Source organism: Morus notabilis, unplaced genomic scaffold, assembly GCF_000414095.1.
Source record: "Morus notabilis unplaced genomic scaffold, ASM41409v2 Scaffold306, whole genome shotgun sequence".
NCBI lineage: Eukaryota > Viridiplantae > Streptophyta > Magnoliopsida > Rosales > Moraceae > Morus > Morus notabilis.
This window is the reverse complement of record NW_010359946.1, coordinates 434,780-460,981: the sequence shown is the minus strand read 5'-3', so window position 1 is coordinate 460,981 and position 26,202 is coordinate 434,780. Positions and strand designations below refer to the sequence as shown.

At 34.9% G+C, this 26,202-nt stretch overlaps 3 protein-coding genes across 4 annotated transcripts; 1 reads left to right on the top strand and 2 right to left on the bottom strand.

The window, feature by feature from the left end:
• Positions 1-595: 595 nt before the first annotated feature.
• LOC21405341 lies at positions 596-1,828 on the bottom strand. Its single transcript, XM_024163954.1, has 2 exons — positions 1,058-1,828; positions 596-907 (listed from the first exon to the last, which is right to left on the bottom strand). Exons 1-2 carry the CDS (start codon positions 1,826-1,828, stop codon positions 596-598), a joined length of 1,083 nt encoding a protein of 360 aa, XP_024019722.1.
• A 6,551-nt stretch (positions 1,829-8,379) lies between these two features.
• On the top strand, positions 8,380-13,995 carry LOC21405340 (4-diphosphocytidyl-2-C-methyl-D-erythritol kinase, chloroplastic). Its single transcript, XM_024163938.1, has 11 exons — positions 8,380-8,808; positions 8,921-9,016; positions 9,135-9,203; positions 9,893-9,997; positions 10,074-10,130; positions 10,233-10,433; positions 11,159-11,251; positions 11,337-11,436; positions 12,167-12,266; positions 13,110-13,195; positions 13,758-13,995. Exons 1-11 carry the CDS (start codon positions 8,632-8,634, stop codon positions 13,871-13,873), a joined length of 1,200 nt encoding a protein of 399 aa, XP_024019706.1. The 5' UTR covers positions 8,380-8,631; the 3' UTR covers positions 13,874-13,995.
• Positions 13,996-15,916: 1,921 nt separating this feature from the next.
• Positions 15,917-20,831, bottom strand: LOC21405339. Of its 2 annotated transcripts, none has more exons than XM_024163929.1 (2): positions 20,641-20,831; positions 15,917-18,127 (listed from the first exon to the last, which is right to left on the bottom strand). In XM_024163929.1, exon 2 carries the CDS (start codon positions 18,100-18,102, stop codon positions 16,144-16,146), a length of 1,959 nt encoding a protein of 652 aa, XP_024019697.1. In that variant the 5' UTR covers positions 18,103-18,127; positions 20,641-20,831; the 3' UTR covers positions 15,917-16,143. The 2 variants fall into 2 exon arrangements, with proteins under 2 accessions (XP_024019697.1, XP_010093813.1); XM_010095511.2 differs by having other exon boundaries at positions 15,917-18,122.
• Positions 20,832-26,202: the final 5,371 nt, after the last annotated feature.

Genomic DNA, 26,202 nt, shown 5'->3' with positions numbered 1-26,202 from the left:
ATCGAGCTAAGCTAATATTCCAACAGGTACCAATAAACAATCCTGACAATAATGTAAATAAAATTATATATTTGAACTTAAATATTGCTCCGTTTGTTTTGAGGGTTCTGGCCTGCTTTAAGATCATGATTCTTAGTTCGTTATAGTATTTTTCTCTCATAAAAAATTTAAATTTCAAAAATCAGACTCATTAACCATAGTTATGAACCCACGAACTAAACGTCACCGTAATGTTTCTAGCTAGTGATCACTATCAGCACAAAACAAGATATATATAAGCTACCAACTGGCCAAAACTTCACTCCATTAATTCCAGAATCTCTCAAAGGAGTCAACAAGCTATGATACAAGCCAAGGAACAAAAACTAGCTGGAAAATTAATTTTTCAAACTAACAGGAACAAGCCAAAAAACTTTGGCACAGATGTATAATAGAAACAAAAGTTCAAAAGGAAATTAACTTCAGTATTAATGTAAATGAAAACTGTTTGCTACTGAGCCTATTGTGTCAGCAGTACATAATGTGTCCTAATTACCACTATTTTGTTAAGAAAGACAAGACGCGATTTTTTGCGTTCAGTTTTATTATTCCATACCTACGCCATACCAAAAGGCAGCTCATTCAGATCAAAATCCAGCAATGTACGACCGCTCTGACCACCTCGAATACCAAATCCTGACGATGACATTGTGATTTCCGGGCTCGAGTGATCGGCTAGTTGAGTTGTTGATCCCGTGATCAAATCGCTAGCATTAGTGGTGCTGATTTCTTTCTCAGCCATTTTCGGAGTAGTACTAATTATCTTCTTGGTGTGAATGGATCTGTGTCCTCCCAAGGCTTGGAATGTAGAGAAAGATTTCTCACAGCTGCTACACTTGTACCAATTAGTAGTAGTAACATTATCAATCTTCTTAGTAGTTTTAGAAGCAGTACTGCCCAGCAAAGAAACGTTTTCGTCCGTTTCAGTACTACTACTACTCTTAAAGTTTCTTTTCTTCTCTCCCAAACACATATTTTTCCCTTTTTTCTCTCTAACATCAGAATCAATAATAATTACCTTCTTACCTTTCATATCCTTTGTGTCTTCCTTTTCTTGGTGATCATAAGTATGACTAATCCTCAACAAAGTACCTTTCCCGGAGACGGATTTAATTTTCAGCTGCTTCGCGATCCGATCCTCGGAGGTGAGTGGCGACGGGTCCGCTATTGACTTCTCGAACTTTCTAGAAGATTCTCGGCCGCGGGACAGGTCAATAAGACCATCAACCGCAGCAGCAACCGCGGAGCTTTTCCTCCCCCTCTTACCGGTCTTGGACCAGCTCCACGGGAAGTGCTCCAACAAATCGACGGGCGATATTTCGATCTCGCTCCAATGATCCTGGTTCCGAGCATCCTCGGATGAAGAACTGCTCATTCGGTTGGGGGGTGGAGCTGCCGGAGGCTGAATGCCCCTCCAAACCCTTTCGGGGTGGGATCTCATGTGCCCCGACAACGACCGCAGCGAAAAAAATGTCTTGTTGCACACGCAACAATATATTGTTTTGTCGTATCGATCTTGATCCTCATCATCATTCCTCATTGCCGTCGTATTCATCGTCGTTGCCGCAGTGAAGGAGCGCTTTCCGCCCCGTGCTTTCGCCTTGAACTTGTCCCCAGTTCTTTGGAAGAAGCTGTGTTTTTCTCCGCGGCGGGAATCCTGCTGCAGGTGATACCTCCAGTGACCTCCAAAAGCCCTACCGGAGCTGAAAACCTTGCCGCAGGCGGGGCATGTGCGAGTGCGGCCTCTTGGTTTCGAAGAGTTTGAGCCCTCTATAAAAAACTTATCCATCAGAAAAACACTGCAAAAAAAAAAACCCAAAAAAAAAAAAAAAAAAAAAAAAAAAAAACCTTGAAAAACAAATCAAAAACCAAGATCATCAATGTTCAAGGAAAAACTTTGAGATACAAGAAAAGCTGCTCATAGAAATGGAATACTACTATACTACCTTTAGCGGATCAAAGAGATGAAATTGTTTTAGGGTTAAATGCCAGAACAAAAGCATAAATGAAATATTACTAGTAAGGAAAAATATATAAACACATAGACATATACATATTTATATATATAAAGAAATATGTTATTGAGAAATTACAGTATAATTTTGGGAAAGAAGATACCAAATAGAGAAAAGGCACTCCAAAGTTGAGCTTTGGTTGGATAGAATTTCGGACTTGAAATTACGAAAATATCTCATGAAAGGAGAGGGAAAAAAATAATAAAAGAGAGAGCAATAAAGTCGTTCTTCATTAAGTTTCCAAAAGTATAACAGATTTTCTATTGTCAATTTACTTTTATTTGTGCAATTAATTCAAGTCAGCCATTGGCAAACCTTTCTTTTCCATATATGGCTAACGGTTTCTATAAGAATGCACTGGTTCTCCGGTGCTTTTCTGGGTAATATTACATGTGTAGAAATATGAGAATCAGATTATATTTTGTGTTATTTTTGTTATAGTTTTTGACTTGCATATGTATATATATGTGTGCGTGTCCTTTCTATGGCCCTCCATATTCTTTTTATGCTTAAATCTTCCATAGGACGATCAGCACAGTTTCTTGTGCCTCCTCGTCTCCTCCATTATCCTTTTTTCTGAACTTCATCTTAAATGTTGCTTAATTACTGTTCAATAAATAATTTATTTCTGCAAGTTCTTTAATGAAAATATGTTAAAACTTTGGTGAAATGGGTAAGTTCCTTCAGTTTTTTTTTTTTTTTTTTGACACTGAAAGAAGGAAAAAGAAAATAGAGATAATTACCTGTTTTAAATCGGTCCGTACAAGGTAAAAGAGAAAATAATACGGGAAATTAAGGTCCGTTTAGTAACGTTTTTAAAATGATTTTGTTTTCAATATAAAAGTAAAAATGAAATTATTTTAAGGATCATTCTTGGACAGGTTCTGAAATTACGTTTGATTGATTTTTTAAGAGATTATTTTGAGTATAAAAAAAGTAAAATTGTGTTTGGTTATAATTATTAATTTATATATTATAAAATTGTTGATAAACACTAGAAAATGAAACAAAAAAGGAAAAATAACTTTTAATCGTTTTCTAATTCCTTCAAAAAAATCACTCACTTTTTTTTTTGTTTTTGTTTTCAAAACATTTACTAAATAAACACGGTTTGCAAACCGTTTTCATTTTCGTGCCTCAAAAAACATGCATAAACATTTTAAAAAACAAGCAAAAATTAATTCTAAATGCACCCACATGTAGACTTCTTAGATTTTTAATAAAAATGCAGACACACTTTCCTTTAGGATTTAGAGCACCTATCCAAGTTTTAATGTCTCAAATAGTAGTTAACCAATTACATATTTCCCTCTTATTTATTGAACAATAATATATGAAAGATAAATGTTATCATCACTCTTTTTGTCATTCTCTACATTTAGTATTTGATATGTGGACTCAACTAGCATGATATATTATTATTCAAACATAAAATGTGATAGTAGAGTCCACGTGTCAAACGGTGAATATAGAGATTGACAAAAAAAAAGTGATGTGTTAGTGGAGTCCACGTGTCTAATTATGACTGTAAAGAGTGATAGAAAGAGTAACCTTAGAATTTCTCATGAAAAGATATATACATGGTAAAATTTAGACTCAGTAAAAAAATATGGTACCAGCGCCATTTTTTCTTTTAAAAGGAAAGTATATTTGATAGTAGGAATGGCGTGTTATTCTTTTTCTTTTATTAACAATTTCTACTCTCTTTATGAATTTTGAAAGTTTAGAATTATCCTAAATTGTTCTAATCTCATCCTTATCTAGTTCTCTTTTACAAGTTTTTTTTTTTTTTTTTTGAGAATGAGGCAAATAACATGTTTGTCTTAAATGTCGCATGTACGATACGTGTAACTTTCTTTTTTATAGCCGTGTAAAATCGTTCATTTATGTGAATAATATTTAATTTACTATATCGTAACATTCAATAAATATAATTCAATACAAGTAACATGAATGTCACACGATCATAAGGAAAAAAAAACATACATGTATAATGACGATGTTACACATAGATATGAAAAAGAAATTACAATTGTCAGACTGTTCGATCATCAGATTTAAGACTTTGCCTAAAAATTAATAATAGGAATTTGGAGAAACAGAAATTAATAGCATATTTCATACTAAATTTTTCAAAATTCCAAAAATTCCCCTCCTCTACTCTTCTCTCTTGCGTGACTTTCTCCCCACTAATGGATCTGATGGCGACATCGTATTATTCTCTGACCGCAGGATGCAGCAGGGACAACAAAGATGGGTAGATCCAGGGTTAGCTTTGATTTAAGAGTTAGGGTTTCAAATTAGGAATCCTTTTCAATTTAGGGCTTAGGATTTGAAATTAAAAGTCATATCTAAATCTAGAACTAACCCTGCAATTATACTATACCGCCACCGCCAGAAGAATCGCGGAGGAGAAGAAGACCATTTTGCTAAGCTTGCTCTCCTGGCGTCGATGAGCAAAAACATCATGAGGAGACAACTAAGGTCTCATTCATTTCACTGATTCGAGTTTTCAATTCTAAGTTTCTACAGTTAAAAGCTCTTAGAAAATGTTACAATCTAACTTTTTCTGCTACAGATAAAAACTTTCAGAAAATATTACATCTCAACTCGAATTGAAAACTCGAATTCGTAAAGTGAACTAGACCTAAACTATTAGAAGAGAAGATAAACTATTTTAAGATTATGCAATTTACTAATTAGTGAAAATAATTACATTTTTCACTACCTTAAGCTTATTAATCTGCTATATAAAACATAATCTATTTTTTGTTAGAAAATTCTTGCGCATCCAGGAGAATATTAAGTTGGCATGTTCTTTTACGCGTGGGTTTTTTAAAGTAACCATTATTTATACAACTTTTTTTTTTTCATTCAATTTATAAGAGCATTAACAACTCTTTTCTCTAATTTATTTTTACAAGAACAATTTTATCGACTGTTCACTCTATTTTTTCCGATATATTTAGCGGACAGGCACAAAATCACACCAAAGGCATTGGAAGACTTGTTTTTTTATTAGATTGAGCCAATTTTTCTAGCATGAAGCCTCGCAATGCATTGAGCTTGGATTTAGTTTAAAATTGGGCTAGTAATATAGGCTACAACAAGACGACACAACACGGTTTTTTGTGGGTTAATTTAAAAAAAAAATTTCTTTTAATGTCAATTTGAAATTGATCCATTAAAAAATAGGTCGTGTTTATGTCAACTTGCGTGACACTAAATTAATGACCTGCTCGATTATTCTATTATTCTTAAAATATTCTTTCCTACTAATTTGGTTGGATGTGTTTTAAGTTTTTAGGACTTAGTTGTTTTGATATGGAACTAATTTGATTTTGAGGAAATATGTGTTTTATGTTATTTTAATATAATTTTAGTGTGTAAATTGTACATTTAAACTAAGAAACATCATTGGCCATTTGCAAATAGCGAGTTAATTTCTGGTTCAGTGCATTGCGGATTGATTATGAATTGCATGTCATAAAGATAACAAGTTCATGTTGGTCGTGTTACTGTCAATCCATGTCACGGCAGGTCGTGTTATGGTTGAAATTTTTCAACCCGTTCGGGTCACAAATTGTGTTGGAATTGTGATCATTTTTGTAAATGTTGACTCTCAATTCAAGATTAATACGACCCTCTAACATGAGTTGTTACCCTTAGTTTAAATGTTTTGAATGCGTTGAATACCATCGATTAGACCAATGTAGATAGGGGAAGTGATTATGATGATAGAAAGTCACAAATAAATTATTGTGTCTTCTTTAGTGGAAACTTGGTCTTTAATTGGTGCTCGAACAAGCAAAGTGTTATGGCAAAACCTTATACAGACTCAAGAGTATAGGGCATTGGTCTAATCATTACTGAGGTGGTGTGGTTGCATTCCTTGATTAAGAGCTCGTTTGTTTCAAAGTTTGAACAATAATTTCTCTTACAAAATATATTATTTCTATTTAAATTTTCCACTCAAACCGATAAACCAAGCCATAAAATTCCTCGTGCACCTATAATTTGGATAATAACATGGGTGTAACAACACTAGCCACTAATCTTGTCTCTTAAGAAAGAACAAGACATATCGAAATGGTTAATTTCTTCAGAGAAAGATAGTTCAAGGTGTACTAGAAGTCTCATTTGTTCTGAAAGTGGATCGAATCGATGATATTCTAACCAAATCCTTATCCAATACACAATTTTAGTACTTGAGAAATAATCAAACCATAAGTTGAATGTCGCTTCGCTTGAAGGGAACATATTGCAACAAAATTCGAGCATGAAGGCACCACACTTGATCCTTTCTTTCAGCCATTTTCATAATATGCAACAAAGGAAAATGCCTTCATCACTGTTGAGGCTAGATTTCTTACATATCTCTCACCATACACATGTCAACACACATCTCAAAGAATGATAATTAATTATGGAATCAACGTTTGGAATGAGTCGTGAGCTACCGATAGCTCGAGGGTTGAGAGTCATTGGACGACCAGCTCATTTGATGAGCTATCTGTCAAGCTTATTGCCTTACGATTCAAGCTTCAAATATTAGATAATCTTCCCAAGATTATTTCCATGATTATCTTCTCATAATCGGTAAATATCACAATTAAGGAGGATAAGTGCAACAGAAAAGGGGATTGATTTATCTCTAAATCATTCATTCAAATGAGTAAATTTACAAGATCTTCATTCAAATGACCAGCTCAAGCCTATAAAAAGGTATCAAGATATGCCCAAAAGGAGAATTTTCACACATTCTTCACCTCCTTCATACCTACGTAAACGCTCTAGCCACAATATTTACGTTTCACCAAGCTTCATGCATTTCAAGGAATTCTAACATCATTTTACGGAGAATAAGCTTATGTCCCGTTCATTTCACCGATTCGAATTTAGAATTCGAGTTTTGCTACAGTAAAAAGCTTTCATAAACAGTCGCATCTTACTTTTTTACTACAGTAAGAAGCCCTCACATAAAATCACATCTCAATTCGAATTAGCGAACTAAACGGGCTCTTAATCTTTTTCGGGAATCCATATCTTCTCTGTTATTCACCAAATTTCTCCTCTTCTTTCTTTCTCTTCTTGCTCTCGTAACTATTGTAACTTTATCATTGATGATAATAGAAGACCCAAAAACCCTATAGAGGAGACCTAAGGACCCTACAGAGCATGCAACTCCCATTAACTTGGCGGGCCAAAGGACTTTACAGTGCATGAGTTGGTAATTTCTCATCCATATTTTTCTTGGTAGGATTAATTTATTCAGACCTAAATTGCAATATAAGTAGAGCTCATGTATTAGATGATCCGTTTGTGGTCTCGTTACATAAAAGTTTCCTTTCATGTTGCAAATGTACATATAGAATAAAAATATTCTTTAACATTAACAAATTTATTGCGTGCAAATATAATCACTCATAGTAAATTTTAGAAAAAAATTTTAAATTCATTGAAATAAATGGCATATGCACAAGTAAATGTATATTTACCCAACGTAAATACCATATTCACGGGGTAAACATAATATTTACATCGGGTAATGAATATTTACCATTAAATATGTTATTTATTCACTCAATTCAAAAATATGTAATTACTTAAAAACTCTTTAAAAAATATGTTGTTTACTATAATTACTGTTTGTTTTTTATATAAAAACAAAAGGGAACACAAAAATAATTGGAATATATTTTGGGTAAACAATCTTCAAAGAGACTTTAGATAAAATATTTTTGTAGAAACCTATTTTCGGTTTTGGTGCTTTTGTCTCAAAAACTTCAGATGACTGATAAGTTATGCCTTAAATTTTTTATTGGGATAAATTTATTAAATGTGTCAAAAAAATTGTCAAATTCAAACACGATACATTTACTATACAGGTTGATATGACTAACTCACATAACTCATTTAAATAGGTATGATAAATATAAATTTACATAACTATGACTCATTTAATACGATACATTATGTGATATGTTTACGTACATAAACTGATATTTAAAAATAAAATAAAATATAGTCCTTAAATTTATAATTCATACTGTTTTATTGTTTTTATTTAATAAATCGTATAAATTTTCATTATGATATAAATTTAGATTGAAATTATATATATAATTAACTATGATAATTTAGATTATTAGACTGAGCAATTTAAATACGATTCATTTATTAAATAATAAGATTTTAATTAAAAAAATAAAACATGTGTCTTTTAAGTTTCGAGTTGTGCCGTGGTTCATGACCCAAATTGTCTTAGTTGGGCTTCTTACAAAAAGTCAATCCAAAGGCATTCCCTCTACCATTCTCGTTACATCTACACTCAAGGTTGAACAAAACACGTGAGAGTACAAAATCTTAGACCAAGCTAATCCTTTTTCTATTTTATTTTTATTTTTATTTTTTTTCCGCTCAAATAGTGAGTTTTCCATTTTCAATCCCGGAGGCTCTACTATCTTCATAGTTTATTAGCTCCCACTTCCGTCTCTGCACTGCAATTTTGACCACCTTCTCCACCACCTCTTTTTTGGTTGAAAAACAACCTTCTCTTCATTGTAAGTTGACAACTATGGCTTCCTCTCACATTCTCTGCCATAACAACGTCTTCAATCTTCCTCAAAATTCCTCGAGAAAAAGTAGCCTCTCGTCATTTAGCTCACACGGGTCTTGTTCTTTTGGCTCCAAGCCTAGATTTGCAGAAACCCAGTTCCTAAAACTCTTGGTTTCTGCCAAAAGACAAGTGGAGGTTGGATTGTAATTTCACTTATTTCTTTGACTCTTTGAATTCAAAAGGTTTTGAGCTTTCTCTGTATGTAGATTTATTTCCATCTCTAATTGTTTGGTTTTGGGGATTTTAGATAGTGTATGACCCTGATGAGAGGATTAACAAGTGGGCTGATGAGGTGGACAAGCAAGCGCCTCTTTCAAGGCTCACTTTGTTCTCACCTTGCAAGGTAATCATTCTATAGAATCTAGTTTGACTTTCTCACAAATGGGTTTTTTTTTATTATTATTATTTATAAATTTTGGTGATGGAGATGATTTGTTGTGTTTTCTTTTTTATGGATGCAGATTAATGTTTTCCTGAGAATAACTAACAAAAGGGAAGATGGGTATCATGATTTGGCGTCTCTCTTTCATGTAAGTTGTTGGAGTACCCCGTGTGTGTGAAAATGCGTTGTAAATTGGTGTATATGAGTTGTAAAGTAGCTGATACAGTTTCTGCATATGGCAGTAGGAGTAGTTTCCTTATTCAGAATTCTAAAGTCAACTTGTATTGTTCTTTAAGTTTTTGTAATTTACCTGCATTGATGAATGAATTAAGAATGAGGTCATGTGTAATGTGTAAAGGCAAAATAAATCAGAGTCCCAAATCATTTGAATATAAAAATAAGCGTAAACTTATAAAGACATTGAGTCACCCAGTTAAAAGATTAGAAAGCTCAATAATGAATTCATCAACATGTTAAACAATATCAAAGCAGAAGGTTTTGATTTCAAATCCTGTCACATGGCTTTTTGGGCTTATAATTAATATTTACTGACACAATTGTCCAGTGTCTAGCCTACATGAAAGGGAGTGTTTGAATATAGAAATTATTGTTGGTTCACTTTCTATTAGCTTAAGCTTTTGGGAGAATTGGTTACAAAAATAAGTTTTTTTCAAAGTCCTTACTTTCTTCATAATTTTGTTTAAGCCCTCCTGATAACGTGTAAACTTCAAGTGAAATCTCGAAGGTCAGAATATTATGCAGTTGTATCTCTTGCTGTTAGGTTGGTTCTCAATCACCATAAGTCGGCTCCCACTCTGACCCTTTTCTTGCCTTTAGGTGATAAGCCTTGGAGATGTACTCAAGTTCTCTTTGTCTCCATCTAAAACAAAGGATTCTCTGTCAACCAATGCCCCGGGGGTACCTCTTGATGATAGAAATTTGGTAAGGAATGAAAGTTCATTCACTTTTTCTTTATTTCCTGATGATTCCAAGTCAATTGGAGATATTGCTTCTGCAGATTATCAAGGCCCTTAATCTTTATAGGAAGAAAACTGGTACAGACAACTACTTTTGGGTAAGAAGGTGGCCCCTATATGATTTTACATATCTTCCATTTTTTCCATTGAAGAAGCTGCACTGATCTACTATATATTGCTTCGCTTGAAAATTTGAGCAGATTCATCTTGACAAAAAGGTGCCCACTGGAGCTGGTCTTGGTGGTGGAAGCAGCAATGCTGCAACCGCCCTATGGGCTGCAAATCAGTTCAGTGGTGGTCTTGCTACTGAGAAGGAACTCCAGGAATGGTCGAGTGAGATTGGTTCAGATATTCCTTTCTTCTTCTCCCAAGGAGCAGCCTATTGTACCGGTCGAGGTGAGGTAAGTGTTTACCTTACTCAATGCACTATCTTAATCCTTTTTTTTTCCTTTGACTGTGTTTCATCAGTATGTAATTTCACAAGATGTTGCTGGAAAGATTTTAATGATTTGACCATTGTCCGAAATGGGAAAGCCCCTAACAGATTCAACAAAGTCAAAGGCACTGCTACATGACTTGATCGGAGATTAGCTCAAAATCCAATTACTGATTTGCTTATATTTTCATTCTTGAAGCAAGTAGAAATGCACTTAAGATCTTTTGGTAAGAATAGGATGGACCCAGTATAGAACTTTGATCCAACGGAGTATTTCTTACATATGAGGGCAGCACTGTTTTCTGTTTCAATTTCTTTTATCTTATAGTATCACCTTTTAATATTTCTAAAGCATGCACAAGTTCACATTGTCTGATATAGGTTAGGCTATGAATCGTTCTTTGGAATTAGATTTGTCATTTCTTATATCCCTCATACCAGCCTAACTGGCTATGTTGTCTCATCTAGCAAGCAGCAGAGATCGCAAAATCCTTTTCATAGACACGATATGATTGAAAAAGAAAATAGAAAACATGCAAACAGACACAAATATGACTATACTAGTTCATGTATAAATGTCTAGCTGTAAGGGAACCCGTATATTGCATTGCGGAACTTGCCGACTTTGAGTTTGTAAACTTTGACACAAACTTTGAGAGTACAGGCTTGATATTTTCTCTTGTTGTCCAGGTTGTCCAGGATATCCTTCCACCAGTACCTTTAGATATTCCAATGTCTCTCATAAAGCCGCAAGAGGCATGTTCGACAGCTGAAGTTTATAAGGTAAAGCTGTTTCAGGATAGTGCACACACCATTATCCCCGACCTTTTTTCACTAATCATCTTTTAAACGACTATTTGTGTCTCAGCGCCTTCGGTTGGATAAAACTAGTAATGTCGATCCATTACAATTGCTAGATAAGATATCAAGTGATGGAATAAGTCAAGACGTTTGCATCAATGACTTGGGTATGTATCCGTGTAGAAAATTGGGATTGGAAAGACCTATTTATTGCTCCACCTTATCTTTTTGATTTATTTTCTTTCCTTCCTTTCCTTTCTTCTGTATTTCTCTATATCAGTTATTTCATTCACCCCATTCCAGGCTTCTTGCATAGTTATACGGGCCTCATATTTCGCGTTCTAACAAAATCTATGCCCCCGTTTGGTTCGCTAGTTTGAATTTTGTTGATTTGAACAGAAAAATTCAAATTGTGTGGTTTAAATTGTAGTTTGATTGTGTAGTTAAAGTTTTAATTTGAACAGGGAATACAACTCGAATTTGTGTTTGGTATGTGTGAAAGTAGAGAGAGTGGGCACCTTTTTACTGTTCAAAAATGGTTTGAATGGTTGAACTTGAGGGGGGAGCTAAACTCTAAGTTGGACCGTTCAACTCAGTTTAAACGGGAAATATAATTCAAATTGCCTACTTACCAAACATCAGTTCAAATTGTGCTCACCGTTCAAATTGAGTTAAACTGAACTAACCTAATGAAACAAACGGGGGTTATTTGTGTTTAGAATTCACTGCTCAGATTTTTTTAACCAAACTCACTTCATACTGGTTCACAATTTAAGTATATTACTTCACCAAGATGGTAATGGTGAGCCACAGGGGTCAGACATGTTTGCAACTGTCACCGGCCAACTTATCTCGGATTTCCTTGTTTTACACATATCGTTTTTGTATTATTTGCAGAACCTCCTGCCTTCGAAGTTCTTCCATCTCTTAAAAGATTGAAGCAACGTATAATTGCAGCTGGCCGAGGACAATATGATGCTGTTTTTATGTCTGGGAGGTATAAACTGGAATGCCTTCTCAAATTCGTTCTTCATTTTTTCTCGTATGTAATACTATAGAAATTTTGAACTTTCATTTGTATGGAGCACATTGGGTAGCACAGTACTAGCACATATTCTTAAGTAATCCAACTCCGTCATCATAGTTAGGAGAAAACCAAACACTTTGGATAGTCTTTCTCTTTGTCAGCCCTCAATATTCTCTAACATCCAGTTTGAACCAAACTGCAGTTTCTTAAGGTTTCATTGACATCCTAGGTCTTTACCCGAAAGGAATAGGCTGGGCGGGATAAAATATGAGCTTCATTTTTTAATATGACAAGCCTTCTAGGACTTAGGCAAAGACCATCCATTACATGCACATATGGACCCAACAGATGAGAATACGTCTAAACCAAAATAAAGGTATTTTCAAATTTGTGGTGGTTGGTATGTCCGGAAAAAAGCTAGATGTTTTGGTAGCCTATCCAGGACGAGTGAGATGGTGAACTGTTGTTCTTACCATTTCATCATTCCATTTGCTAAGCATTCTCAATTCTGAAACTCCTAGAGCATGATCATATCCCTATGCAACTCGGTTAACGTCGAGCCTCACTAACCAATCTTGGGAATTCAAAACTCAAACTGATAAATATAGTGAGTTTAAGGTTCATTTTTTAAGTGATGTAGAAAAACAGAAATGTCTCTTCTGTTGATATAAACTCCAGATAAATCTAAATTACATAGAGTTTACAGTAATATTGAGAAAAGATGCTTGCATCAATTCATGGGATATTGTCATTTAATTTCATTATATTCTTACAATTAAGTGTTCTACATTTTCTCAATAATGGATGCTGCAGTGGAAGCACTATTGTTGGGATTGGTTCTCCGGACCCACCGCAATTCATCTACGATGATGAAGAATACAAGGATGTGTTTTTGTCAGGTCAGTCCCATGTCGTTATGTCTGTTGCTCAACCACTTGATTGCGTCAGAAACTTGTTTTGCTTTTTCTTCAATCAGTTGAGGACAACTATATAATGTTGGAAGTTCATGAGCCATATGTATGCACAAATTTTCTTTTTATCTATATTTCTGTTTGATATATCCTAATATGAATGTGGCTGGTGAGCAGTATTTATTGTATAATCAAGGTTTTTTTTAAGTGAATTTGATAACTATAAGGTGGTGTGAGCTTACAGATGAAAATTAAAAAGGCTTAAGATTAATTAGCTAACTTACCAATTAAACATGAAGGGGTTCGTTTTAAATGCAAAATATCAAGTTCCAAAAGCCCCTGTTTTTAGTTGTTAACTCACAAGGCTATGAATCAAATGCGGTAGCATTGTTGATCCTATATGATTTTACTATTATGAAACATGTACAATCTTAAGGAAACATGAACTATTGGTTTGGTTTTTCTGGCTACTGATTAATTATCTCAACATTTGTATTGCAATTTCTAGTGATTCTTGACTTTTTTTCTTTTTGTTTGGGATAATGTGCAGAGGCTAACTTTCTCACTCGTGAAGCAAATCAATGGTACAAAGAACCTGCTTCGGCAAGCGCCACTTGCAGCCCTCCGAACGACTTCTCTCATGATTTTTCGCAGTCAATTGAGTGATGTACCAGCACAAAAACTAGCTTTTGTATCAAATTTGTTGATGTCCAGCTTTAGGTTTTGCAATCCTTTGTGGCTGTAAATATTTCCTGATGAGAGAAGGAAAGAATGGGGAGGAATGGAAATAAAAGTTGCAGCTCATTGGAGCAAGACAGGAATAACATCACAAAATAAATGAAGTAAAAAAAAGTTTTTTCTTCCATTTTTAAATCATGCATTTTGTGATTATCAAAAAAGCATAGCATGTATTTTGAAAGGCATCACTTTTTGCTCCTTACAATGTGAAATTATACTCGTCCCGACCTTTTCTTGATCAAATATCTATTTTGACTGAAGATTTAGACACAAACGGAGAAAAGAACAAAAAATCAAAATAATTTTATTTTAAAGACTTTTTTGTGCTCCCCCGACACTTTTATGGGGGAGATTTTCCCGTCGTAACCAGTTGAAGAATTGATGTAATTATCTTATATGATGTCGTAATAGTTACTATTTTAGGAACTAAAATGGTAATAAATTGTCATGCACTGTTCCAAACAAATATTCATACAAGACTGGATGTGCCTATCAGAAAAGAAACATGACAGATGTAATCGTTTCACGATAATATTATTTATGTTTAAAAAAAGACAGTTGAAATGGAATTACTGATATTAATGGTAAAAGACAGATGTGCATATTATTATTATTCATATTAGAAACTACAATCGTTTATCGATATATGATAGTCGTTTATTAATGTGTCTTTTAATATTATTCATATAATTATTCATAATATGTATGCATGACAATTGTTTATTGCCAATATACCTAAAACAACTTATGATTTTCAAAATAGTAACTGTTACGATTTAATACAAAAGAATTACGCTAGTCTTTCAACCTGTAACGATGGCACATAAGGGACAAGTCTCACATTTTTAAATTGGGAGACTGTAGACAAGTCCTATTTGAAAACACCATCTGCGACTTACAGGGGTGGCCTTGACTATCCCTTGCCTTGTAGTCCACCGGATCGTGATGGGGTCAGTTGAGATGAATGGTATGCGTCAATAGAAGCAGTACGCAAAGATACCCCTTGTCCAAAGATGAAAATATCAATATCGGTAAAAATATCGATACTCTAAATTTAGAGAAATTTCAGGAAAAATATAGATATCAATTAAATATCGGAAAAAAATTATGGACACTAGGAAGATTTATTTTTACACTTAATTATTTTTTTGATGTCTTATAATAAAATGATAAACATAAAAAAGATGCATAAATAAGTAAATTTACCAAAATAATACACTAGAAAGTCTACAATGCTAATATTTTTACCGATATTTTTCCAAAAACTTGCGAAATTTCTCCGATTTTTCCACTGGAATTTCATAATTTTTAACAACCCAAAATATTTTTAGGAATAAAAAAATTTCTCCCAAAATTTTTGGTAAATCTGGATAAATATCAGAAAATTTTTTGCACTTAAAAATATTTCGGGAGCTTAGAGTTACAGAAACCTCGGTGGAAATTTCAGAAATATCGGAGAAATTTAGTGTCTTCCCAGAGAGGAAGGTCGTAGTGCAAGGAAGTCCTCGTCAATGTCAAGACCAAGAACAAGGTCCACCAGTGGTTATGGAGGTTGTCGAAGCTCAGCGTTCCCGTCCTTGTCAAGGATTTCCTTGACTCCGAGGGCTTTGCTTAGAGCAATTGCGAAAAGATTTCAAGCTCCTGGTAATTAAGCATTGACCAAGATCATTTCCTGCAATTTCCGAATGTCTTTTCGAACATTGCTAGTTCAATAACTCAAAGTTAGAGTACGGATTCGTTTTCTGCTTAATGCTTATTTTGCTGCTTACAGTTTCTTCCATTGGGCTAGGCTCTGTATCGACATTCGGAAAATGACTTCTTATGATTAAACAAATCCTTGGGTTTGCCTCATTGTATCAGTTCAGAATTTCACTCTTTCCGCTTGATTAATTATGGTGATGAGCTCCCTCTCTCTCCTCTCTTTTCCTAACTCAAGCGAGAGAGAGAAGGAAAACAAAAAAGTGATGAAGAAAAAGAAAAAAAAAGTGATGAAGAAAAAGAAAAAGAAAAAAAAAAGTGATGCAACAAGAGACAAAGGATAAAGCAAAGGACTTTCAGATGCTTTTTCACTGAAGGTTATGCACCAACAACACTGAAGCATCCATATATGAACCAACACCAACACCAAATCCACGCACATCTTTGGGGTCTTTTTTTTCTTTTTTTTTTTTATTTATTCATTGAAATATTTTCCACGCTTAAAGAGAAGGAGAAGAAACAAACTGTCTGGGTAAGCTAAAAAGATCCTCCCCTTCAAATGGAGATGTCCAGTCCCGAGATCCGGCAGCCGATGTTTCAGAACTAGTAGCTACACCATCCTGCAATCCCGTTATGGAAACACCATTCACATTGGAGGAAGACGACCTCATTGCGGGCTGAGCAGCCACCCCGGAAGTTTTTGAATCGTAGATGTTGGCACTGTTCTTCATATAGGAGGCAACCCCTAGCAACAGTCCATTAGGCCTTGACGTGGACAACCCTCTATCCAAGGTCCAATCGATGCTGTTGTAATCTAAATGCAGCATTGAGCCACCGGTATTCCAGTCTACAGGAGAAGATGCGCCTGATGAGCCAGCTGAACCCAACCCAGAGAATAGCCCAAGGGAAGAAGCAGCAGCCAGAGTTGGAGATGCACCTGTTCTACTCCATAAACCATTCACGCGGCTTGTTAAGGAGGATTCCCCGGGGCCGCTGCCCGGAACAAGCTGTGGCTGTTGTTGATATTGAAACTGGTGATACATCTGATTTGAGCTCAGCTTGTTAGGGCTGAGGCTTGTGCTGCTACTAGGAATATGGGGCACAAAGCCACTAGACCTCATAACTTCTACACTGCTCGTAGGATACCAACTGGCGGCTATGCCAGGAAGCGACGAGCTCATACTAGCCTGAACCTGCTTTGTATTTAGGGATTGAGGGCGCTGCATCATAATAACTGGCTCCCTCACTGCCCCTGCCTGTAGGTTTTTTACATCATTTCCAACAGTTACATACCGGGTTTCTGCCTTGGCTGGTGAAGACGAAACCTGCAATGGTGATGCCAAAGAATAGGAAACAGAAGGATTTGACCCTGCATTTGGCCACCTTTTGTCACCAGGCATCGCTGCTTGTTGGGATTTTGCCCATTCCAACTTTGGCTGAACTCTCTTCAAAGGCTGCAAATTTTTGCTTGCAGATTCTGAAGATCCTAACACTGTAACAGTTTGCTTTGTGTAGTTGAAATCTCTTTCGTCTTTTCTTTGTTGTATTGTAGGAGGAAGAGATTTTGCTTGAGGCCTCAAATTCTGACTCGCTGCAAGTGAAAGCTTACCATTAGCAACGGTTGGAGGATCACCAGTTTCTTCTGGCTTAGGTGGTGCGGAAGGAGGCTCTAGCTTCATTGCTTTTAAGCTTTCTGCTGCTTTATCAAGATCACCTTCACAGGTCACAACAGCTCTTTCAACCTCCTGCTTTGAGAACTTATACCTTGTTTCCATATCTGCAATCCGAGCAAGCTCTTCTGATATGTCAATTTTCAGATTACTCTCACCAAGGTTTTGATCCCTGAACTTATCAGCTTCTTCACCACCTTCAAAAAGCCATGCAACCGATTCTTCTACTCTACCTTCATTCAGTATAAGAGCCATTGTTGCACGTTCTTGAGAAAAACCCATTGCCACGAACTGTTGAGCTAGTGCTTCAAGCTTTCTTGACATAAGATAGCCACTGCACCGTTCATGCAATTCTTGAGCTCGCCGCTCCTTCTGACGCTGATGCTTTTTCTCATTTTTTTGGCGTATTTTTTCCCGTTTGTCATTGTCAGCACCTGGTATTGTTTCCTGGCGGACTGGAAGATTAGAGGTCTTCTCTTTATGATCTTCAGATTCGCCAGACCAGCTGCCATTGTTGGAAACAGAATCATACTCAGCCCCAGCTGCAAGTGTGCTCCCTGAGTGCTCATCTGACTCATCAATGTTTTGAAAGCGACCGTTAGTCTGAAGAGATGATGCAGGGGATGTTGGTGACAATTCAAGAGTATGAAATGTTCCCAAGACTGGATTGTATGCACTAGCTGGAATACCACTGCCAGCACTAGCTGGTACTGAAGCTTTTGAAGAAGCCTTTTGAGACTCCTTGGTAGCCTTTTTGTCTTTCGATTTGGATCTTGACGCTGGAGACATCTTCAAAAGCAACCACGTTCCTGCACTTTTATGGCAGTTGATTCACTTCAGAATGATGCTTAATAAAATAGTATTTGCTCTAAACTTTAGTATTTTAAGACCACACCATCACGTTATGCCACCAAAAAAAAAAAAAAGGAGCAAGAAAACTCGTAATGACCTTAGAGAAACGTGTGCAAAACATGCATAAGGATATATATATATATATATATATATATATGCAAGATTACCAGTTAGAGTTAAAATTTCTCACAAACTAATAGAGCATTTTCTGACTAAAAGCACAGTTGAAAATGGATAAACTGAAACGATCTTTAAGATGATACTAGAAGGAAAGCACAATAAAAAAGATATGATTGAATGGAACATTAACGACACTTATCCAAATAATATACGTATTGTTCAACGAACCCCGACCAGTTAAAACTTATTTTCCCTTGTGCTTGCATGGCACAATAACGACACTTTAAAGATATGATTGCAACAGCTCAGAAATGATTCCCTTTTTACAATGGTAGATTAAACAAGTACATCTATAAATGACCATAAACACACAAGTTCTCACGTTAAGAAATTCAGAAGTTTTCTGCTTGTGGAGCATGCTATCATCCTTGAAGTCAAAACACAGGAATTTACCTAAAGCTATTAGATATCATTAATCTGTTAATATGAGAGTATCAATTGATTCCTATAGCAGCTTTCTGCTGTGAAGAAATTCGGCAAGTATAAACTTCTTCAACAAGGTCATAAATACTGTGTTCCTTCAAGTAAATAAAGAAGATGCTATCAAAACCATTAAAAGCAAATAAAATTACCAACAGCACATGGAGAGGGTAGAAAAAGCACAGGAACGAAGACAAATAAATACAACAATAAAGATAGAACAACCATATCCTAATCCTATCAAACTATGGATATTGACTTAGCATCCTAGGACGCAGTGCCTGTGAATTCTATCTGACCAAAGAATACAAAAAAAACCTTTTCTAAGAATAAAATATTGACAAATAGAAAAATTTCAGGGTAAAAAGTTTTCAGAAGGGTGAACTTTTTCCAACAATATTTTTTTGTATCATCAAAGAGGAGCAGATGTTCACAGAAACCCCAGCTCATTGCAAACCCTCCAGCCACTAAGACACTCGAAACCCCACCCAAAAATGCTCTCAAATTTTTGCATGCCAATCTGAAATGGGAGGACAAGCCAAACCCGAATGATAACCCAGTACTGTAACTTGTAGGCACCAACGAACTCCAACAAACAGAACAAGCAAACAACAATAAGTTGACCCAACGACACAATTCCATTTATTTTCTACTCTTTTGGAATCCAACCAAGACCTAATCTATAGACCTACAAAATTCCATGCACGCACCAACTCTGGGTGCATGGTAAAAGTATAAAGTACAGCAATTACGTAGGTAATGCACATGCTACATCAAAACAAGACCCTAATAAAACAGGTTTTGTACACGAGTAAAGTCAACTACTTTCGCATTGGATTCTACATAAAAGCTATAGCTCCTTATCCCCCATGCCAAATCAAACAGAGAATTGAATAAAATGAAAGCTGCAAACTGCACCAATGTAAATATTCACCGTTCAGCACAACAAACAACAGTGGATAGTCCTAATAATTAACTAAAAACAACATTTTGATTGCAAGAACCTAAATTAAACCTCAGTTTTATGTTTCAAACAGAATACTATGGACCCGTAAGTGATATTTCAAATACAAGTCTCTGGTTATTTACGTATGTGCTTAAATGCAAAATACACTTAACGTGGAAGCATCATCGAGCTCACAGGAAAAGAGCCCTCTGCAATCAGTGTATGTTATGATGCCGAACTCGGATACGAGCGGCACAAACACCCAATGCACAGACAGTTAAGTGTTCACTCAGGACAGAGATCAAGCTCTGCCCTCTATATAATGGCAGCAAAAGTTTCCAACTTTGCGTCTTCGGGTATCAGTCAGCCTACTCTCGTATAAGGAAATGAATTCTCCTTTCCTTCCATTAATGCAAAAAATGAGAAGTAACTCTTGGCAACACTAGAAACCATTTTCCGATCATCAAGAAACCAGGCAATAGCCATTTGTTCTATCCAAGTCCTCTCCAAAAATTCCATAAAACCAGCCAATCACGGATCAAAAAACAACAAACGCTTTCCGAGACCTCAAAGCCCCAAAATTGACAGCTTCCCGTAGAATTCGTCGCCGGCGAGAAACTAACGACGACGTAGCAGTGTGGATCACAGCACAACAGTCGCCCAAAGATCCGACAATCGCCACGAAAACCAAATCGCACAAACAAAAACACAAATTCCACAATCACCCAATTTCCCCCCACCCATTTCGAACCAAACCCACCACGGAATCCGCCGAAGCCATTCGGACCCTCAATTGACCAAAGGAGCGATTTCAACGCGACATAACCACCGCGAAAATGTATTATATGTGTTTGATTTCAAAGGAAATGAATCGAACATAGAGACAACCATTACCGATCACAGAGAAACACGGAGAAAGAGAAACTGACCTGTAAATGCAGAGGCAGAAAATCGTCGGAAGAATCGCAGCGGAATGGGAATCGTCAAGAGAAATGGAAGGGCGAGGAGAGAGAAAGCGATGTGCTATCGAGGCTGAAACTGAATCGGAGAGATGGAATTAGGGTTTTGAAAGATAGAGAAAGAGACAGAGAGAGAAAGAGACGGACAGAGAGAAGAGAGATTTGATAAATAAATAAAATAAAAATAAAGTCGAAATTCTATGAACGAAAGGATAGTAGATTGCCTTGTCTCCTATATTTTTTTTATTTTTTGAGAAAAATTTTGTTTTTTAATTTCTTTTTATTGAATTTTTCTTTTCTTTTTGTCGATTTTCCTTATTTTAAAATATTTTTTAACCGTTTACAGTTTATATATACCTGTCGGCTGTTCATCTTATTACACTCACATGTGGCTTCCGACAATTATTTTCAAAGAAAACGGAAAAAAAAAATTTAATTGTAATACGGATCTGTAAAACAAAAAAAACGACAACAAACAAACGCAGGAAGGCCGTGCTTAGGTGGGAGTTAGAGACGTTTCTTTTTAACCGTTAAAAAAAAACTATATAATATCAAAAAATGAAAATTCCACTTTTTTTTTTTTTACTTTTTCTGAAATAAAAAATTGTACAATTAAGCGTCTACTCTTGTTTTTTTTTTATTACTTTTTCGCTGACTTGAAAAGTGATTGCAAAGTTTGGAAACACAGACTTATCAATTGTCACTTGAAATTATGTCAAGAAAAATGAATTTTCTTTTTTTCTTTTTAGATTAATTATAAAAATTTCCCTTAAATTACCGCTAGTATAACAATTTGCCACTGATTTTTAATTTGTAACATAATGTCCCTTTAATTTATGTGAGAAATTTTTATTATAGTAAAAAAATTAAATGTGACTATTTCTGAAAATTTTTTACTATAATAAAACTCAAATTTTAAATTTAAATCGATAAAATGAATAATACCTTAATATTTTCTTCGTTTGATGCATCCAAACTGCCTTCTTTAATTAGCTTGCTAGCCTCTTTTATTTTTATTTTTATTTTTATTTATTTATTTATTTGGTCTTATCGATCTTCTCACATTCAACCTGATGCGAAAAATTGAAAATACAACTTTATGTCCCCCCAAAATTCTGTTGTAGTTATTAGCTCCCTACATAAAAACTTTTGGCTTCGTCACTAGTTAGGATGAGTTGGTTGGAATTTCACAACCTATTTGTGTCACGAGTTAGGATTGAAAATACAACTTTATGTCCCCCCAAAATTCTGTTGTAGTTATTAGCCCCCTACATAAAAACTTTTGGCTTCGTCACTAGTTAGGATGAGTTGGTTGGAATTTCACAACCTATTTGTGTCACGAGTTAGATTTAGTTTGAAGTATTTTCTGATAAAATTGACCTCGACCCGACACAAACACAATCTGCCGATACGAATGGCCACCCTCATTCAAAAGAGAGAAAAGCAAAAACAATCCTCCCATATTTGTGTTATATTGTTTTTTTTTTTTTTTTTTTTAATTTTCCTTGTAACTTTGCTATTTGTGTTCCCACCATTGAAGAGCTCCATTAGTGGAAAGCATGCAGCAACAATGATGGGAATATGACGCACATCAAATATAGATGAGGATTCTAGAGGGTTATAAGTACTTTTTTGTAGATGGTGGGTTATGAGAAATTGTATTAACTTACCGTTTGATTAGCATATAAGAAAAGAAAAACATACTTATAGTTTGATGTGAATCAAAATAGGACGACGAACTGACTGTCGTTAAAAATAAACGAAAAAGCCACATCATTACCGAAGAAATAAAGGAGATTCAAAAAGAAAGTAAGCCTCTGACTCGAGAGAAACTCTAGATTAGATTAACATTAGATTTGCTAAATCTTAAAAACACAAAACTGAGTAATAATTCCTTTTCTGCAAGCAACATTTTTTTTTTTATAATATACTTAACCTATTTCTAGTCATAACAAAACATACGTTTCTTCTTTCGTAATTAGACATAAGTTAATCACTTAGTGACTATTAAAATGGCACCTTAATTTAACAAAAAAAAAAAGTTCTTATGTATATGTATAGATTTATATATACACACACAAAACATACGTGGTCACGGGAAATATATTTCATGGAGCGACATCTAAAACCCAAGTTTCCATCACTTTGCGCCACTTTAATTTGTTCACCAAGATACATCAAGTAGAGGGCTTCTTATCCGAATTATCTACAACATTAACACAAACATGGCGCACTAAGTATAAACTATAGTTTTACAATGCATTAAAATAATATGCATGACCAATTTTAAAATTTCAATTGTGATCATTACATCTTATGAGCATTGTGTTCATACTAGGTGCGCGCAACCAATAGGGAGTCGGGAAGCGACCCTCCAACTACACTTAAGGTCTTAATTATATCGATTTATAAAATCCTTACCTCGTGAGGTTAGTGTGACACTTAATTAAATTTTATTAACCTCTTTATTTATGTGGTGAATACGCTTTTATGATGTCATAATTAGCAATTATTGCATAATATAAAGAGACATAAAACATCCTTCAAAAAGAAAAGAGAGTCATAAAACATAACATATAACAAATATAACATCAACACAATATGGTTTCATGTAAGAACAAACAAGTTCAATATTGTAGGCGAGGTGCGTACTTACTTGAATTCCACGCAAGCATTATACTAAGTCGTATTTCTCGCTTGATTCTCAGTCGATACCATATCTTATTGTAGTTTAACACTCAACTGTCAGTTATTTATTTTCATAGTTTATCGAAAGACAAAATCCTAATTGATCTTGGACTCCTTTATATCTTATTAGATTTCCAATATTATTTTTGTAATTTAATACTTAATTTTCTCATATTAATTTTTTTTAATTTTCTTGTTGACAGTTAATCCAGTCATTCTATGGAATTATCTTAAAGTTTTACCCATGATTGTTAGATTATTTTTTTTCTTAGCTTAACTCTAATTATTATTATTGAATACTGATTAATATAATAACTAACTTACCGCTTATTTATATAAGGTGCGTTTGGAACTCTTTCCAAAATAATTTTATTTTTTATATGAAAATGGAAATGAAAATGTTTTCAATCTCAGACCTAAATCATTTTTAAAAATGCGTTTGGTAGTTTTATCAATAATTGTTTTCAGAATAAAAAATTCATTAATGTTTCTCTCTCTCTGTGCTCGAGAGAGAATAAAACGGAAATAATAAATGAAAAACGACTAAAAGTCATTTTTCATTTCTCTCCCATTTTACACTAAACTAAAAAATCGTTTTCACTTCCGTTTTTTATTTTTAATTTGGCAATCACCGTTTCTCTCTCATTTTCATTTTTTCTTTCTCAAAAAACATGAAAAATAAAATCAAAACAAACTTCAAACACAACCATAACCTTTTAATTAATACTCCAAGTAATTCTATTTAAATTTTTATGACGGAACCAACTTAGGCCCATAATCGACTATATGCGTTTATATCATTCTGTGGGTCTTCGTTGGGCTTTTAAGACCAATTTGTATTTTATGTTATTTTATTTTAGGAGAAAGAAGAAAATAGGACAAGACTTGAGATGAATTAAAATTAATAGGCTAATAGTTTACATAAGTTAATAAATATGTCAAATTATTGTTTACGTCCATAATTTCTCTGGTTATGAACCATAACTTGACAAGTTATTGTCCATAATTCACGGTTTTTGTCCATAACTTGTCTGACTATGAACCATAACTTGATAAGTTTGTCAATAACTTATTTGGTTATGAACCATAACTTGACAAGTTATGGCCTATTAATTTTTATAACTAAAAGTTGACCTATATACTTTCTTAAGCTTTTCATATTGACATATTTTCTACTATTTTCGTTTTATTTTTTAGTATATTAGCTAAAATTAAACTTGTGAACTCAAAAGGCACATTTTTCCATGTTTACCAAATTCGTTACTTGGTAAGGTTCTTAACTTCTTAATACTTAACACAAAATCGACTAAACGAGTGATTTTACCATTTTACTCATAATTTAATAAAACGACTAATTTACCCTAAGCCTAATTATGCGATTTCCTGCAACACGGGTCGGGTCTTAAAATTATCTAAGGCCTTATTTTATATTTTAAAGTACAAAACTGAATTTAAAATCTCTTTTAAAAAGTAATTGCATAAAAAGCCTACTTGAAAACTGGTTTCAAAGGTTTTTGACATCTCAAGTGCTATTTAATTTACTGTAAAAATTCTGTGAAGTCTTTCACAAGTTCCGTTCATTCTTAAAGTTTTAAAACAGTTTCTAGCCGTAACTAAGCTCAGTTTCTACAACATTATCTTTCGTAATTTACTGCATTATTCTTTTTATATTTTCAATGAAAGAAGTGAATGACGTCTCCAATCACCGAAAAGTAATCCGGTAGATTATATCATCAAGTTAAATATTCTAATAATCATGTGAGAAATCGAAACTCAGATCAAAAGTAGAACAACAATAAAAACAAAAACAAAAAATTACTACAAAACATACAGACAACAATTGGACCACAAATCCAAACTAATATAAGATATTAATTAACAACAATAAAAAGCTTAAAATTAGTACAAAACAACCTAATCAAATCTTAGGAGTACTGTCACGCCCCCAAACGGGGTGGGTGACGTGGAGCTCGATTAGGGGTTAATAAAACAGATTCCCAGACGAGCTTCACTTAACTCCATTAAAATATAAATAAATTACAGAATTCTGAGCTTCTGACTACATAGGGCTCTACCCCACAGGATATATCGTATCATACATACATGCACATAGTGTTGGACTTTCGGTCGGCGGGCATGCCCGATGCTCGAAAATTTTCGGACACGGCGGGCAGGCTCCTCTCGCCGCCCGAAAATGTTTTTCTTCGGGCATGGGCTCGGGTAGCCCGAAAATGGTAAGCCCCTCGACAGCCCGCCGCCGTGGAGAAGCCTTCCCCCGCCGTTCGCCGGATTTTTTTTGAATTTTCTGACAAATACCTGAAGCTGCCCGAACTGCCCGAATTTTTGCCCAAATTACCCGAATTTTTTGTGACCGTTGCCCGAATTTCGACCCGTGCCCGAAAAATGCCTGATTTTTTTTTACCGTTAGCCCGAATTTTGAAAAAAAAAACGGTCTTTTGCCCGAACCCGAACCCGAACCCGAATTTTGCCCGAATTTTTGAACTAAACGGTCAGATTTTTATCCGTTGCCCGAACTGCCCGAATTTTGCCCGACCTGCCCGAAAATTTTGTAGCCGTTGGACCCGAATTTTTGGGGGAAAATTTTTTCTTTTCAACCCAAAAATTTTCCTATAAATACCCCCCTCCCCCCAACCATTTTTCTCACCCCAAAACTCTCATTCTCTCTCAATTTCTCTTAATCTCTCTCAAATCTCTCTTAATCTCGCTTAAATCTCTCTCGAATCTCGATCTCTCTTAAGCTCTCTCAAAGCGCTCTCAATCTCTCTTATTTTTCATAATGGCTTCTTCTGGTTATGGTGGTGGTGGTGATATTCCTATTGATGC

Coding starts and splice junctions, on each gene's coding strand:
- LOC21405340 (XM_024163938.1), top strand. CDS start 8,632: ATGGCTTCCTCTCACATTCTCTGCCATAACAACGTCTTCAATCTTCCT. Junction 9,204..9,892: donor ATTTGGCGTCTCTCTTTCAT/GTAAGTTGTTGG, acceptor TCTTGCCTTTAG/GTGATAAGCCTTGGAGATGT. Junction 11,437..12,166: donor CGTTTGCATCAATGACTTGG/GTATGTATCCGT, acceptor TATTATTTGCAG/AACCTCCTGCCTTCGAAGTT.
- LOC21405339 (XM_024163929.1), bottom strand. CDS start 18,102: ATGTCTCCAGCGTCAAGATCCAAATCGAAAGACAAAAAGGCTACCAAG.
- LOC21405341 (XM_024163954.1), bottom strand. CDS start 1,828: ATGGATAAGTTTTTTATAGAGGGCTCAAACTCTTCGAAACCAAGAGGC. Junction 908..1,057: donor AGGATATGAAAGGTAAGAAG/GTAATTATTATT, acceptor ACTACTAAGAAG/ATTGATAATGTTACTACTAC.